Source organism: Balaenoptera musculus, chromosome 4 (assembly GCF_009873245.2).
Source record: "Balaenoptera musculus isolate JJ_BM4_2016_0621 chromosome 4, mBalMus1.pri.v3, whole genome shotgun sequence".
Classification (NCBI taxonomy): Eukaryota; Metazoa; Chordata; class Mammalia; order Artiodactyla; family Balaenopteridae; genus Balaenoptera; species Balaenoptera musculus.
In genome coordinates, this window is record NC_045788.1 from 102,425,365 (window position 1) to 102,440,718 (window position 15,354).

The 15,354-nt window shown below is 34.6% G+C and overlaps 2 protein-coding genes across 8 annotated transcripts in view; one reads left to right on the forward strand and one right to left on the reverse strand.

Moving 5' to 3' along the window:
* The window catches only part of ARL13B (ADP ribosylation factor like GTPase 13B), an 81,603-nt gene that overhangs the window by 27,594 nt on the left and 38,655 nt on the right, over positions 1–15,354 (reverse strand). The gene's annotated exons all lie outside the window — the stretch shown is intronic.
* Positions 414–14,576, forward strand: STX19 (syntaxin 19). 5 transcript variants are annotated; one of them, XM_036850864.1, is made up of 5 exons: positions 414–464; positions 653–703; positions 4,903–4,988; positions 10,446–10,518; positions 13,498–14,576. In XM_036850864.1, the coding sequence occupies exon 5, from the start codon at positions 13,511–13,513 to the stop codon at positions 14,393–14,395; it is 885 nt and encodes a 294-aa protein (XP_036706759.1). In that variant the 5' UTR covers positions 414–464; positions 653–703; positions 4,903–4,988; positions 10,446–10,518; positions 13,498–13,510; the 3' UTR covers positions 14,396–14,576. The 5 variants fall into 5 exon arrangements, with proteins under 5 accessions (XP_036706759.1, XP_036706760.1, XP_036706758.1 ...); XM_036850863.1 differs by lacking the exon at positions 414–464 and adding an exon at positions 11,247–11,445 and having other exon boundaries at positions 544–703; XM_036850866.1 differs by lacking the exon at positions 414–464 and adding an exon at positions 11,262–11,445 and having other exon boundaries at positions 544–703.

A 15,354-nucleotide genomic window follows, 5' to 3' on the forward strand; every position in this document is an offset into this window, starting at 1 on the left:
AGAAACTTAAAAATAGCAGGCATACTAAAAAGAAAGGTAAGGTGGCAGGTTTAAAGACATGAACTCTTTTCTGGCTGCTGTAGTTCTGAAATTTGGTAATTTTCTGAGTTAAGTTCTTGGAATTCCCTAAAATAAGATGGAATTCAATCACTTTAAAGTAAACTGAACAAAAAGCCTTTACCCAAGGTTCTTTCCATTCCTATTTATTCCAAATTCCATACATTTAGCAAGTTTTCATACCTAAAGAAAACAAAGTAATATTTGCTTAATTACGAACCCCCTCTTTTGTGAGTAATGTACTTTATATGTAATATAGGACTGGAACTACAGAGCCTGTGCCAAGTATTCCATCGTAGGCAGTTTAACAAGGACTTCCTGTTACCAACTAGCTCCACTGAAAACAATCTTCCTTTAATCTAAAGAACACGCAGCTAACAGGCAGAACTGGATTCTCCAGGGGTGAGGTAAGAAATTTGTTCTTCTCATTTGATATTAACAACAAAACGATAACTTTAACTTATTTGACTTCATTATGTGGCTTTCAATTAACTAAATGAAAACCATACAGAAATTATCCTGTGAACTATAAGACAGAGACTTAAATAAAATTTGAATAAAACATTACAGATGGTACTCAGTTTTTCTCTCACAGGCAGGACTCCAACTGTGCAGGTGGAAAAGCAACAAAAGGAACAAGACAAAGGTAAACATACCACTCTTTTTTGTACTTTTTAATGTGAGACATCCAGAGACTGAAATCTGTGACATTTTAAAAGAGCCCAACAGATAATTAAAGTTACCTGTTTTGCTCAGATTTGGACCAGGCTACAGGCAGCTGATGTGCTCATATATACTACTGATATGCTGAATGAGATTTGGGTTTAGAGTTCCTAGAAACAGACCACCATAAACAAAATCCTTTTGTTTTTTATTTTATGTCCTTTAAAAAAATATCTTTTCATTTTGGAAACACTAGAAAGTCAGACCCTATAAAAACAAACTTAAAATTCTTTCTTCTATAAACAGACTATAAATTAGTCATAAAATGCTTGCTTTAGAGAACACTTTTCCATTTAATTCTGAAAAGAAGTTTATGCAATATGACACATATGTATAATGTTTAAAAATTTAAGATAATTTTCTACAAAGCCTTAATTAATTTCTTCATTGTAGTTTCCCAGAATCTTTAAAATTAATTTGAGGAAATTAAAAAATAATCTTGCTGTAAAAGGACTACTGTAAAATACCAAAGTAGTCAATTTTTTTTAGAATACTCAATTTTGAAATGTTTCAGCTAGTGTACTGAAAGTACTTAAATTATAAAATTTAATATCAGTATTATATTTGATTTGATCATTTAAAAAATTTAAGTCAACATCATTTAAATGCAACATACATAGGTAGGTCTGATACTTTCAAAATTAAACAGTGTATAGAAGCTTAACCAAAACATGTTGTATTTTTTGATATTTTTTCAAAGTTATTTTACAATTGTTATGTTAGATTTTAATATTTAACCCATTTCAAATCAAAATAATAATTATTATTAATAAATGTTTTAAGGGTAAACTTGAAAGTTGGCTATGTAATACCTAGAACACATTATGTTTGTGGCTATGTAGTTTTAAATTTAATATAAAAATAATTTTACATAAGTACAGCTTACTTTAATCAGATAAGTGAGAGTTCAAAATTACGAGTCTTAATATTTAAGCAAAAATGGTCTTGTTACATTAAATGAGTTAATTTAACAATTAACTTATTTACACTAAACAAAAAATAGAATTTAAAAAGCACTGAAAGGCTGCATTACAAAAAAATGTCTGATAATTTAAACTTAGATAGAATTTACATAATTTGTAATAATTTTTTTTTTTAAGTTTGTTTTCTTCATTTAAGTAGCCAAAGAGGTGAATATTCCAGTAACAGCTACTTTCACCTTGAACTAGGGAAATGTTGCAACATGTCTTCACACACAAAAGCAAAAGAATATTCCATTTTACGTTAAATAAAAACTGGTTACATTTCTTAAAATATTTAATCATTATAGTAACTACAAAAAGAAATGTCTTAGTTAAAAAATTCTATAAATTTATAAAGTATCTATCCCAGGGCATAGTTCTTAAAGCACTAGATAATTTTTATTCATATTTCTGTTCCTGGAAATGTTCCCTGTCTATAATAGAGTGGAGAAACTTTTATTTGAGTCATTCAAGTTTACTTCCCAAAACAAATTGTCAAACTTGATTACTATATTTATAAATTAGTGTTCTAACTTTCTTTTTGCAAATATCACATTTAAGCTCAAAGATACAGTTATTAACAGTAGAATTCAAAACTGTACAGCAAAGCAGTAAGTTAAACATGCTGAAAGATGGCTCACATTTGGATAGATAGAACTCTTCGGATATTAAGAAAATAAATTTAAGGTAGAGAAAAGATTGCATAAAATGGTAGTATCATCAATTTCACTTACCTAAGCAATTAAATGATTTCACAACTATGCGCTTAATATTTTATGCCTTCTTGAACTCTGTCTCTTCCAACTTTTAAATTCTAATATGCTTAGATATCTCACTTTGCTTATAATTTATGAAGATATAAGATTAAACAGTTAAATTGGAAATAGTTATATATGTAGCTGTGAGTATGCAACTACAGGAAAATGCAATTTATGTATAGCATGCAAGTGTACCTGAATACCTACATTAGGTCAGTTTCTGCACAGATGAATATAAGGATTTAGGGAACACTCTGAATTATGTTAACTCTGTAAAGATAATCACCTATGACTTTCAGTGAAGATGCACAGATACAGAAACTCCTCCTCTTGCTAGAAACGTAGAGAAGTGTTTGATATAATCTTAAGGGGGGAAAAAAAGACAAATTTCTAAACTGCATCATTACATGTGAAGTAAGAAAGGGAAATTTCCAGGTGCCAGAAATGAAGAAGGAACACATTCATAGCCAAGGTGGAGAGTAGGAATTAAAGCTATGGGCTACAAGAAGAAAACACTTTTATCTTAGAGGCTCGGGTTTAGAGTTTGTTCATAATAGGGAGCTAAAACTGAGTTTCCTATATGGAATAGTGGACCAGAAAAAGAACAGCCTGTATACAGACACAGGAAAATCTCTGTTGGCTTGTCCAGGAGTACAGCAGGGAGTGAGGTATTCACTCAGGCTACAAAATCACTACAGAAAAATCAGGCCCATATTTATACTACCTGGGCTATAGAAATCACTAGAGAAAGATCGGGTCCATACAGTCAGCCCTCTGTACCTGCAGGTTCCACATGCATGGATTCAACCAACCTCAGATGGAAAATACTCAGGAAAAAACCCAGAAAGTTCCAAAAAGCAAAACTTGAAATTTCTACGTACCAGCCACTATTTAGATAGCATTTACATTTTATTTACAACCATTTATATACCATGTACATTGTACTAGGTATTATAAGTAATCTAGAGATGATTTAAAGTATACTTTTAAAGTACATAAAAATATACAGGAGGATGTACATAAGTTATATGCAAATACTGCACCATTTTATATGAGACCTAAGCATCCGTGGATTTTGGTCTCTGTGGGGGTCCTAGAACCAGTTCCCCACAGATATAGAGGGAAACTGTATTTGTACTACCTGGGCTATGATGGGCAAACTCCATGGCGCCCTAGTAGTGACAACCACAAAAATGCGGTTAAGAATGTATCCATAATGCAGGGCACTCAGGGCATTCTTGTATAATATAATTCCCCACTGAAGATAATCTGCTGACAAAGTTTACTAAATATACTTGCCCATCACCAAGAAAAACAATTGGTGGCCACAATAAACAAAGGAATTATTTCTAAGAAACCAGAAATAACCTAATAATGTAAAAGGATCTTGAACATAAATATATTTTAAATGTTCAAAAGAAATAAATGAAGACATACACCAAGATGAACACAGTATAAACTTTACAGCTGATTTTATATAAACATCATTTACTATAATATGCATGCTATGATATACAGCACTGAAAGGAAATCTGACTGTTTTTCCTTTAATATCAGTAACGTATAGAGATTTATAGAAAAAAAAAGATACAGAATATTTACTTTCTTTTTGCTACTAAATTTATTAGGATTAATGAATATAAAATACATATCAATATATTTTAAAGTGTTCTTTAAAGTATCTTTTATTCAAATATGAAAGTGTGGTATTCCTTCAGGAAACCGTTATCCCAAGAACACAGAAACCCAGGATAAGACCACCTTTATAAGGGAGAGTCAAATATCTTCATTTCCAAAATCAGTGACAGTAAAATTTACCTTCTCAAAAGCACTTTGCAAAAGTATACTGTGCTACAATATCAATTTGAAATATTCTATTTCTTAAAAAAATGTTAAACTATGATGCTTCAGAAAAAGGCTTTTGATGACATTGTTCATTTATGTGTAATTAAAATGAAAAAAAGAAAGACCTAACTAGCCATAAGTATAAAGTATATTAGAGGGGGTTGTTTCGGGATTTGTTCCAAGCCATGCAACCAAAGAGAAAGTTAGAGACACTGTAGTTCTTGAGAACTGTGAAATTTAAAAATTGTCAGGCTACTTAGCATTAGATAAGACTTAATTCTCATGAATAAAAAAATCAAAATCTGTTTGGTTTTGATAACTCCCTCATTTCTCATCTGAGCCTCCAATACTATCACTCTTTTCTTTTCCCATATTATGAGGAACACAAGTCAATTAAAAAAAAAATAGTACAACAAACATCATATCTGCTATGTACATTATAGTTGTAAGAACTCATAGTAACAGGTTAGTATATGAATAGGAAACAGAAACCTGTGTACATAAATAGGAATGCAGTGTACCTCACTTCTTGTCTTATCTCATTCTATGACTATGAGGTACAGCAGAAGAAAATACAAGAATCCCAATCTCTACATGGCGCCAAGGATAGGATTCAAAATTTTTTAGATTTTCCGTGACACAGGTGTGTGGGATCAGAACCAATCATTTTTCCTTTTTTTCGGGGGGGGGCGGGTGGTGCGCGCCACACAGCCTGCGGATCTTAGTTCCCTGACCAGGGATTGAACCCATGCCTCCTGCAGTGGAAGTGCCAGGGAAGTCCCTGAACTAATACGTCTTCTTTTTCTAAATTGTAAAGTGCTTAATTTGGTCTGATTGTATGAAAAATCCTAATACAGCTGCTAACATAATTATTTTAGATCTAATATGTTATATTACCTGCTGCAAGAACTTTTTTCTTTTAAACATAGCATTTATATTAACAACATAATACAATATTTGATACAGATCAACTTCATTTGTAGCATGTTTCACTAGGATAATCTATATCTATTCACTATGAAATAAAGAAAAATAACAGATCTGCAGGCAAGTAGATGTACATCTGAATGTAGGCTCTGCTACTTTTTAGTTGTGTGACCTCAGGCAAGTCACTACTTTTCAGATACTAAGAAAATCAGAAGAATAGTTAATAAAGTCAACATCCAAATCAGGGCAATTTCAAAGAAAACAATACAAAGAAAATGGAGAAGATGAAGTTCTTTTAAAAATTAGGATCCCCTCCAAAAGAAACCATAAGTACATGAATTTCCAAATTGGAAAGAGCCACTAAACATCTAGCAAATACATGCAAAAAGACATTCCTAGGTCATGTTATTGCAAAATTTCAAAACATGAGGAATAAAGAGAAAAGGCAAAGAATTTCATGGAAGGAAATTTTAAAAAAACAAACAAAAAAACCTACATCTTATACAAAATATCAGGAATCAGATGGCAGATTTCTCAAGGGTAACAGAAACTTAAAAGAAAACACAGCAAAATTTTCAAAATTCTAAGGGAATACAATTTCCAAGTAAGAATTACATCTGCAGAAAATATATCATTCAGGTGTAAGGACAGAATAAAAACATTTTCAGAAATGCAAGTTATCACCACACCTATGTTTTAAAAGGAAGCTATGGTATGCCCTCAAATCAAGGGGATAAACCAAAAATAGAGATGAGGAACAAGGAATGAGGAGAAAATACACAGAAGGAGAGAAAAATTCCAACACAACAGCTGTGTGGTAGGTAATCAGGTCAAGACAACAGCTGTGTGGTAATCAGGGTTCCAAGAAAGAAGCCTCAAAAGATAAAACAATAAAATGAGATAGAAAAGAATACCTGCTATATATACATTAAGAGAATATTTTCAGTTCAAATGAAGAGTTTTAGAATGAATTAGTGATGCATATGTACAAAATGAGGCAACTGAAAAACTTAGGTAATTAATAATTTCAAGAAAAATTTAAAAGTTACAAAGTTCTTGATCTGTATAGTGGTTACATGGGTCCGTTCGCTTTGTGAAAAATCATCAAATTATACATTTATGTTTTGGGCACTTTCTGTATATGCGTAAATACTTCAGTGAAAAGCTTTCTTAAAATAAAAATATACATCTCCTAGCTCTATCCACTGAAAAAGCCTAGATACAGTGAAAAAAATTATTCTGAGAAAGGAAATATAACCCTAGTGATTCTGGTATATATAATATGATTCTGGTGTGATTCTGGTATATATAATATGTGATTCTGGTAAATATAGTATTTGGGTAGTCCTAATAACGTAAACACATAATATTGACTATAACAAAAACTGTGATATAATTACATTGAGAGGAAAAATTTGAGGGAAGGAGGGGGGTGTAAGAGAAAGTCAAATCCGAGAAGTCCCTGGTGGTCCAGTGGTTAGGACTCCGCACTTTCACTGCCAAGGCGCAGGTTCAACCCCTGGTCAGGGAACTGTCCTGCAAGCTGTGTGGTGCAGCCAAAAAAAAAAAAAAGTTAAATTCATATCTTTCATAGCAAAGATTATTCAAAACTGAAAAAAGTGTAAACATCTACATAAGCAAATTATCAAGAAATAGGGAGTTTAAAAGCAACATATAGCTAAGGAGTTGAAAATGACTGCCTTTGGGAATGAGGAACTGGAAATAGAATGTGGTGGGGCAGGCAGGGGTCAGCTGTATATCTTCATAAGCCTTGAAGTGGTCTGACTTCTTAAACTGTGTATCTGTATTAATGATGAAAATAATCACATTAAAAACACTTTTAAAAGAAAAGGCTTTGTTCAAATCATGTAGGGGGGGAGGAGGGAAGGAGGGAAGGAGGGAAGGAAGAAAGGAAGGGAGGAAGGAAGGAAGGAAGAAAGGAAGGAAAGAAAAGAAAAAAACTTATGGCTATATCAAAAGCAACATGACATCCGTTTTAAACACTTTTGGAGGAATTTATTTTCAGCATTAATATGGTAATACCAGAGGGAGCACACAGATAAGGAAGTGATAAACACTAAACCAAACAAAGAACAGTATGGAGCTATTCAAGATAAATCATTAGGCTAACTGACTTTAGTAATTACCTCCCTCTATACTAGAAAGGTTAGTCTTTATCAGAGGCATATAATAAATCATGGGTGGTAATTCTGCTTTCTCAAAGTTATCACATGAAAAAAGAGTTTCTACAATCACTTCCCAATGTTTGTAGGTGTTTTTAAAAATCTGTTCCAGCATAATCATCAAATATTTATAAAATACTGAATACAAAAGAGCATATAGATGAACCCAGCATTACATAACATACACATTCTAGGAAATTTATATTATACATCTTATAATGAAAAAAGCACTGGTCTAGCAGCCGGGAAGTTTGCATTACTATACCAGTACTACTACTAGCAAGCTCTGGGTAAAACACTTAACTTTTCTGATTTTCAATTTCCCCATAAGAAAAATGAGAAATTGATTAGTTAACCTCTTAAGGATTATTTTTGGAATCAAATTATAATATTCAATAGATGTGGAAGAAACCAGGTTCACCTCTCCTTTGGAGAACAGGTGAGGACTACATATCACTACCATCCTCCTTCAGTTGGTCGAGGAGTTGAAAAGGAAAGTGACAGGCATCATTTCAGGCTACAGCATTTTAATGTCTATGAGAGACTCTCCAGTACTTCCAACTGCCCTACCAGCCTACCACATTCAGAAAGGTGGAGCTTAGGTCTCTGAGAAACCAAGATGGGAACCAGAGCCCCTGCTAACCCAACATGGACATGAAATGTGAACGAAAAATACATCTTTGTGGTTGTAATCCATCAAGATTTGGTGACTGGACATTACTGTGGCATAACCAAGCATATCTTGACTGATAAAAATGGGACCAAGTGGAATTTTTCATAAACTGAATATTTAAAACTCACAAGAAATCCCAACCTAAATTAGTTTATAAAGCTAAAAATCTTTACAATTTATCTCTTAAAATCTGTATTTTTATATTAAGGATTATATTAGGTTAATTACAATTAACTAATTAATTATAAATAACTTAATTACATGAAATTATATATACATATAAATTAATCTGTTCATTATAATTTAAAAGGTGGGAAAAATATAAAAAATGATAATATCAAACTTTCTGCACGCTTATTGGTTGCTCTAGTACTGAAATCATTCTCAAATAAAATCACTTTGTTTTCACTTTAATAAAGGACTTAAAAAAATAGTACGCTAGGACTTCCCTGGTGGCGCAGTGGTTAAGAATCTGCCTGCCAACGCAGGGGACACAGGTTCGAGCCCTGGTCCAGAAAGATCCCACATGCCGCAGAGCAACTAAGCTCGCGTGCCACAACTACTGAGCCTGCGCCCTAGAGCCTGAGCTCCGCAACAAGAGAAGCCACCGCAACGAGAAGCCCGTGCACCGCAGCGAAGAGTAGCCCCCGCTCCCTGCAACTAGAGAAAACCCGCGCGCAGCAACGAAGACCCAACACAACCAAAACTAAAAATTAATAAATAAATTTATTTAAAAATATAGTATGCTCACATGGTATTATATATATTTTCTCTAGTTTGCTTATTTCCTACTTGTAAGGACAAAGGCCAGTAAATATCAATACCTTCCTAGAAGGTATGCCTAACACATGGATCAATATATTAGTGTTTTATATTGATCTAATTTCCTAACACCCAAAGTTTGCAATCTATATTGCCACCTTCTCATAGTCCTCCTTGACTAAATCTTCTTTTCACAAATCTTCCAGGTTTAATATTATAGCTTATTATTTTTTCCCACAGATCTTAGTAAACCACTGGATCTGGTTAGTTTTGTTCCTAAGGTAAAGAAATTATTCTTTGCAAGTAAGGTAGAATACAGACAATGGAAAGGTGGGGAGACAGAGGGAATGAAATCCTTTCCCTACTTAGAAGTCTCTTATTTGCATAAATTGTACAGACTGAAGCTTTTTTTTTTACTTTTAATATAGCAAATCAGTGGTAAAATAAAAGACCGCAAGCTATTTGAATTACATATTGAGATAATTTAAAATAAATAGCAGAAAACTGTAAGTGCATTACAGGCAACAAAAACTTGCTGTTAAATGTTTCCAACCAATACTTAAAATGCTCAGCAATACAGGTACACAGCAAATGTCTCTGAGTAAACTGTTAATATCTATAAAAGACTTTTTCCATCAAAAACAGATTTCAAGGTCTTAGTATCCCTTGTGATCTGGCTTCTTTCCCAACCACTTCACTCACCTAATTGCCTCTTCTCAGAACTTATCTGAACTGGTCTCTATAGAGCATCTGATACCATTGAAGAAGGCTTTATAGCACAGTAAAGAGTGAGTCCTTCAAACTAGACTGCCTGAATTTGAATCCCAACTCTACCACAAGCTGATATCTTGGTTAAGTTACTTAAGATCAGGTCTTAATGTCATCATCTGTAAAATGGAGACCATGGTAATACTTAATTCAGAGTTCTTAAAAGAACATACAACACACTCAGAACAGTGCCTGTCACATATTAAGAACTCAGGAAAATATGAACTATAAAGAGCTTAATATCAGAACTTGAATAAACGAGACTTGTGAAGGTGCTGGGAATACCAGAATGAATAAAGATCCTTGCCCTCATGGAGCTTATATTTGGGGAAGAGAGCAGACAATAAAGTAAGATAAATAAGTAAAATATAGTGAGAAGTGCTAGGAAAAAAACTAAAGCTGGGAAGGGTGGTTGCAGTTCTAGATAGGGTGACCAAGGACAGCCTTACTGAGAGGGTGTCATCTCAGTAAGATTTAAAGAAGTTGGGGGAATAAGACAGCACTACATGGGGAAGAGCATTCCAAACAGAGAAGAAAGCAAGTGCCAAAGCCCTAAGGCAGGATCCTGCCAGGTTTGTGTGAGGAATAACCAGGAGCACAGTGTGATTGAGGCAGAGGGAGGGGGAGGTGTAGGAGGCATGGTCAGAGGGGCAAAAGGAGAGGTGGAGAAGTCATATTGGGCCTTGTAGGCTCTGGCTTTCCCTCTGAGAGATCACACTAAAGGAGGGCTTTAGGCACAGCAATGACATGATCTGACTTACATTTTAACTCTTGTTTCTGTGTTAAGAAAAGACCAAAAGAGACGGAGATACAAAGGAAGAAACAAGGAGACCATGTAGGAGACTACGGCAATAATCCAGGTGAGAAAGGATGGTGACTTGAACAAGGGAGGTGGTTCCTGATGTAGCCTGAAAAAGGGATTGACAAGATTCCCGCCTTCTACCTCCAAAATATATCCCAGATGGTTCCCATTTATTCCATCTAGTTTCCATCCAGATCTCTCCTGGAGGTCATCAGGATATATTCTCTATACAGTGATCTTTTAAAAACATAAATCTTATGTCAATACCCTATTTATCCTTTCACTGTCCACCACTGCATCTAGAATAAAATCTAAATTCCTTACTTTGACCCACAAGGACCTTTGTGATCTGATCCCTACCTACCGTCCTGACTTCACTCCTCCCGTGTTACTGCCCATATTAATTTCTATCTATATAAGCGTTAATTTTGTTCTTAAAACATACCAGTCCTAGTCACTGCCCTGGCACCCCATCTCCAATACTCAGGATGCACTTTCTTGGCTCTTCATCTTCTCAACATTTAGGTCTACACTCAAATAGCTCCTTAGAGAGGCCTTGCCTAATTGATCTATCAAGATCTAAAATTATCTCATTTATCTGTTTAATTGTGTATTGTCCATCTCCCCTCAGATACTAATTACTCAAGGACAGGTATTACTGAATACACACTATAGCATTTAAAACTTTGCATATAGTAAGCTTCAAAAATTATTTGACAGAATGTCAGTTCTTTAAAACCAAAGGAATATTATCAGGATATTAGTTTAACTTTTTAGGTAAAACAGGTATCATTTCTACAGTATCCTCGACTGGGTCATCATTCAAGAACATCTTGAACATCTCTAGTGATGGCAAGGTTTTTATCTCATGAAACAGTTCATTCCATCTTCAGACAGCTCTACTTGTGTGAAAAGTCTTCTTTATACTAAACTGAACCTCATTCCATGTAATTTCCACCCACATTGCCCTTTGGAGGTACACCAGGTAAGTCTAATTCCTCATATATACAGATCTACACATTTTAGAAAACAGTTGTAGATATTCCCTCGACCTTCTCTTTTTCAGAACAAATATTTCCATTTCTTTCAACAACTCTCCATATACTATGGTCTTCCAATCTCATCCTTTCCATGACAGTTTGGAAATTCCCAACTTGTGGATTTTCATCTCATACTTAACACAGTCCCTCACCCATTTGCTTTCACTAGCATAGAGTCAGTGGAACAAATATCTTTCTTAGTCAATCTAGACATCACATTATTATTCATGAAAGCATAACTATTCTGAGAGTTCTGATTAAAAGCTCAAAACTAACTAAACTCTCCAGTGATTTTCATAAGCACTGCTATGAACTCAAGGGTCTTCCAGTTTATAGATGTACAGGTGTTTTCTAAACAACTAGGTGCAATACTTTACATCTATCCAGTTAAACACGTTTTTGTTATTTTGGTATAGTGTTCTGTTCTATTTTAATTTTCAAATCCCAATTCTGTACTTCAACATACTAAAGAACTCTCCAAATTTTGTGCCATCAACATGTTTGATAAGTATGCCTTCTATGACACCCAAATAACTGATAAAAATATTTGCATAAACATATCAAGCACTGAATCCCATAGCATAACAGCGTCACATTAGAGACCTTTTTCTCTAGTTGATACTATGTGTGGTTCAATGAGCTACTTGTAACTCCCTAACAGCTTCCTCTTATCCACAAAAATATCATGAAAGGCATTTTAAATGCCTTTCTAAAGTCAAGATGTGCTGTGAAAAGAAAGTATTTTATTAAAAAGGATTTCTTTTTATTCACTTCATGTATATCACTATATAATTATGTACATCAAATTGATTCCATGAATAACTACCAACACAGCATACAGTAAGTGTCAATATTATAAGTGTCCCCCAAATAAGATTTTATATATTCTCATGTTTGTAAAAATATCACTTATTATGAATTAACAAAAATTTTTTTCTAAGACAGTCTGGATATCTTTGCAAAGGAATGCTAATAATGAGAAATCAGCATGATCAAACCAAGAATATGTTTCTATATATATGCAATGGATAAGAAAACAAAGCTATGTCAAATAATGTGTTAGTCAATCCAGAAGCCTGAGAAATTCTGAGATAAATTCAACATTACCTATATTGCTTAAAGCTCTCATATGGAATCTGCCCTGTCACTATACTGGTTTTAGCTGAACTACACAAATTTAGCAAAATGAGTATGTTTTTTAACATTACATAGACCAAATGAACTGGGAACCGTATCTTTAGTAATAAGGACACATTCAGAGTGACCTTTTTAATCCTAAAAAGATATGGTCACATCTTCCATTCTAAGATATAGCTTCCTAAATCAAGAAAAATCTATTCTGTGGCAGTATCGTGACACTGAGAACTTATTTGGGGGCAATTATTTCTCTATCACTGCTTACTCAGGTACTTTACTCAACTGTATGGGACTCATAGAAGCCCTGCATTATAAGAAGTGATTTACAAAATTTTTTTTTTTTTATAGCTACTTTATTTATTTATTTATTTATTTTTGGCTGTGTTGCGTCTTCGGTTCGTGCGAGGGCTTTCTCTAGTTGCGGCAAGTGGGGGCCACTCTTCATCGCGGTGCGGGGACCGCTCTTCATCGCGGTGCGCGGGCCTTTCACTATCGCGGCCCCTCCCGTTGCGGGGCACAGGCTCCAGACGCGCAGGCTCAGTAGTTGTGGCTCACGGGCCCAGCTGCTCCGTGGCATGTGGGATCTTCCCAGACCAGGGCTCGAACCCGTGTCCCCTGCATTAGCAGGCAGATTCTCAACCACTGCGCCACCAGGGAAGCCCACAAAATATTTTACATTACTTTTCCTATTTCAGTGATCTTTATGAGGCAATTCTTATTGATTTTTCTAATTTTTAGTCATCTTTTCAGAAAACAAGGAGGATTTTTCCTGAGAGATAGACATAGCTATGTAAAGCCAACTGCTACTGGGGGGAAATACCAAATTTTTCTTTGTTCAACACAATCATTTTTGCTTTTAGGAGGACAGGGAAGATGAAAGACCGACTTCAAGAACTAAAGCAAAGAACAAAGGAAATTGAGCTCTCTAGAGACAAGGATGTGTCGACTACAGAAGCAGAGGAACAAGGGGTGTTTCTGCAGCAAGCTGTTATTTATGAAACAGAGCCTGTAGCTGAGAGACACCTACATGAGATACAAAAACTACAGGAGAGTATTAACAACTTGACAGATGATGTTCAAAACTTTGGGCAGCAACAGAAAAGTCTGCTGGCTTCTATGAGAAGGCTTAGTCTACTTAAGAGAGAGTCTAGCATTACTAAAGAGATAAAAGTCCAAGCAGAACACATTAATAGAGGTTTGGATGATTTAGTGAAAGAAGTTAAAAAGTCAGAGGATGAAAACGGTCCATCATCAGTGGTCACAAGGATACTTAAATCTCAGCATGCTGCGTTGTTCCGCCATTTTCAGCAAACTATGTTTATATACAATGACACAATAGCAGCAAAGCAAGAGAAGTGCAGGACATTTATTTTCCGTCAGCTTGAAGTTGCTGGAAAAGAAGTGCCGGAAGAAGAGGTAAATGATATGCTTCATCAAGGAAAATGGGAAGTTTTTAATGAAAGCTTACTTCGAGAAATCAGTATCACTAAAGCACAACTCTCAGAGATGGAACAGAGACACAAAGAACTTGTTAATTTGGAGAACCAAATAAAGGATTTAAGGGACCTTTTCATTCAGATATCTCTTTTAGTAGAGGAACAGGGAGAAAGCATCAACAATATTGAAATGATAGTGAATGGCACAAAAGAGTATGTTACCACTACTAAAGAAAAATTTGGACTAGCTGTAAAATACAAAAAAAGAAATCCTTGCAGGGTGTTGTGTTGCTGGTGTTGTCCATGCTGTGGCTCAAAATAAAGAAGCTATTTTAGAAATTTCTCCAGCTTTAGAATGAAGGATGTCCCGTAATTTAGTGTCTTGTATCATTTTTCTTCATTTCATAGAGCCATTCACATACTTTCATCACTATTAAGTTATAATTTTCCCCTTTCGCCCTTACCCACTACAGTTACAGAAATTTCTAAAGCAAGTGACATAAAACAAGTCTTCATTTATTAAACTAAAAATAGCATATTAGCTTTAAACTCACGGGTTAACTACTGAAAATGAGGTAAATGATCTTAAGTTTCTAGACAGGTATCAAGCTCTATTACATATTTTTGTAACTTCCAATGCCTTAACAAGATGAATGTCAGTAAGTGACAACTACTTAAACAATGCTTTAGGTTCATTTAAGAGCATTTTGGTAGTTAAGAATTGTATAAAACAAGACTTCAAGTGGCACTCTATTAAAGCCAAATCAAACTAAAAGCTGCATCAAATCTTTTATGTTCAGATAGGTCAGTTAACTCAGTGGTCAACAAATCCTAGGAAAACCCAACTGTGTACTTAATGAAGAGTCTAGTTGGTAACTAGGAGCTGATTCTAGTTTAAGGCCTAAAAAGCTAAGTTAAGGCACTGTTTTCCTGAACTTGGGTCCATTCAGGACACTGTATTACAGATTAAGAGGGTTGGCAAATAAAGTAAAAAATAAAAGGCAATTGTATGCTTGGAAGTTTCTCCATCACTTTATTGTGAAGCCAGGCACTAGACTATGGGCTAGGGACACAGTCTGAACTCACATGGGGATAGAGTTTTGGAACTAACATTCTAGTGGAGAAAGCATATAACAAATATTAGACAATGTTAAGTTCTTGGCAGAGATTTAAAATAAGGATGATAAGATATTGTCAGAGTGGCTTCTTTCAGTTGGGTGGTAAATATAGGCCTCTCTAAAAGGTAATATAAGTGAAGATCTGAGTGATGAGGACAAGGGA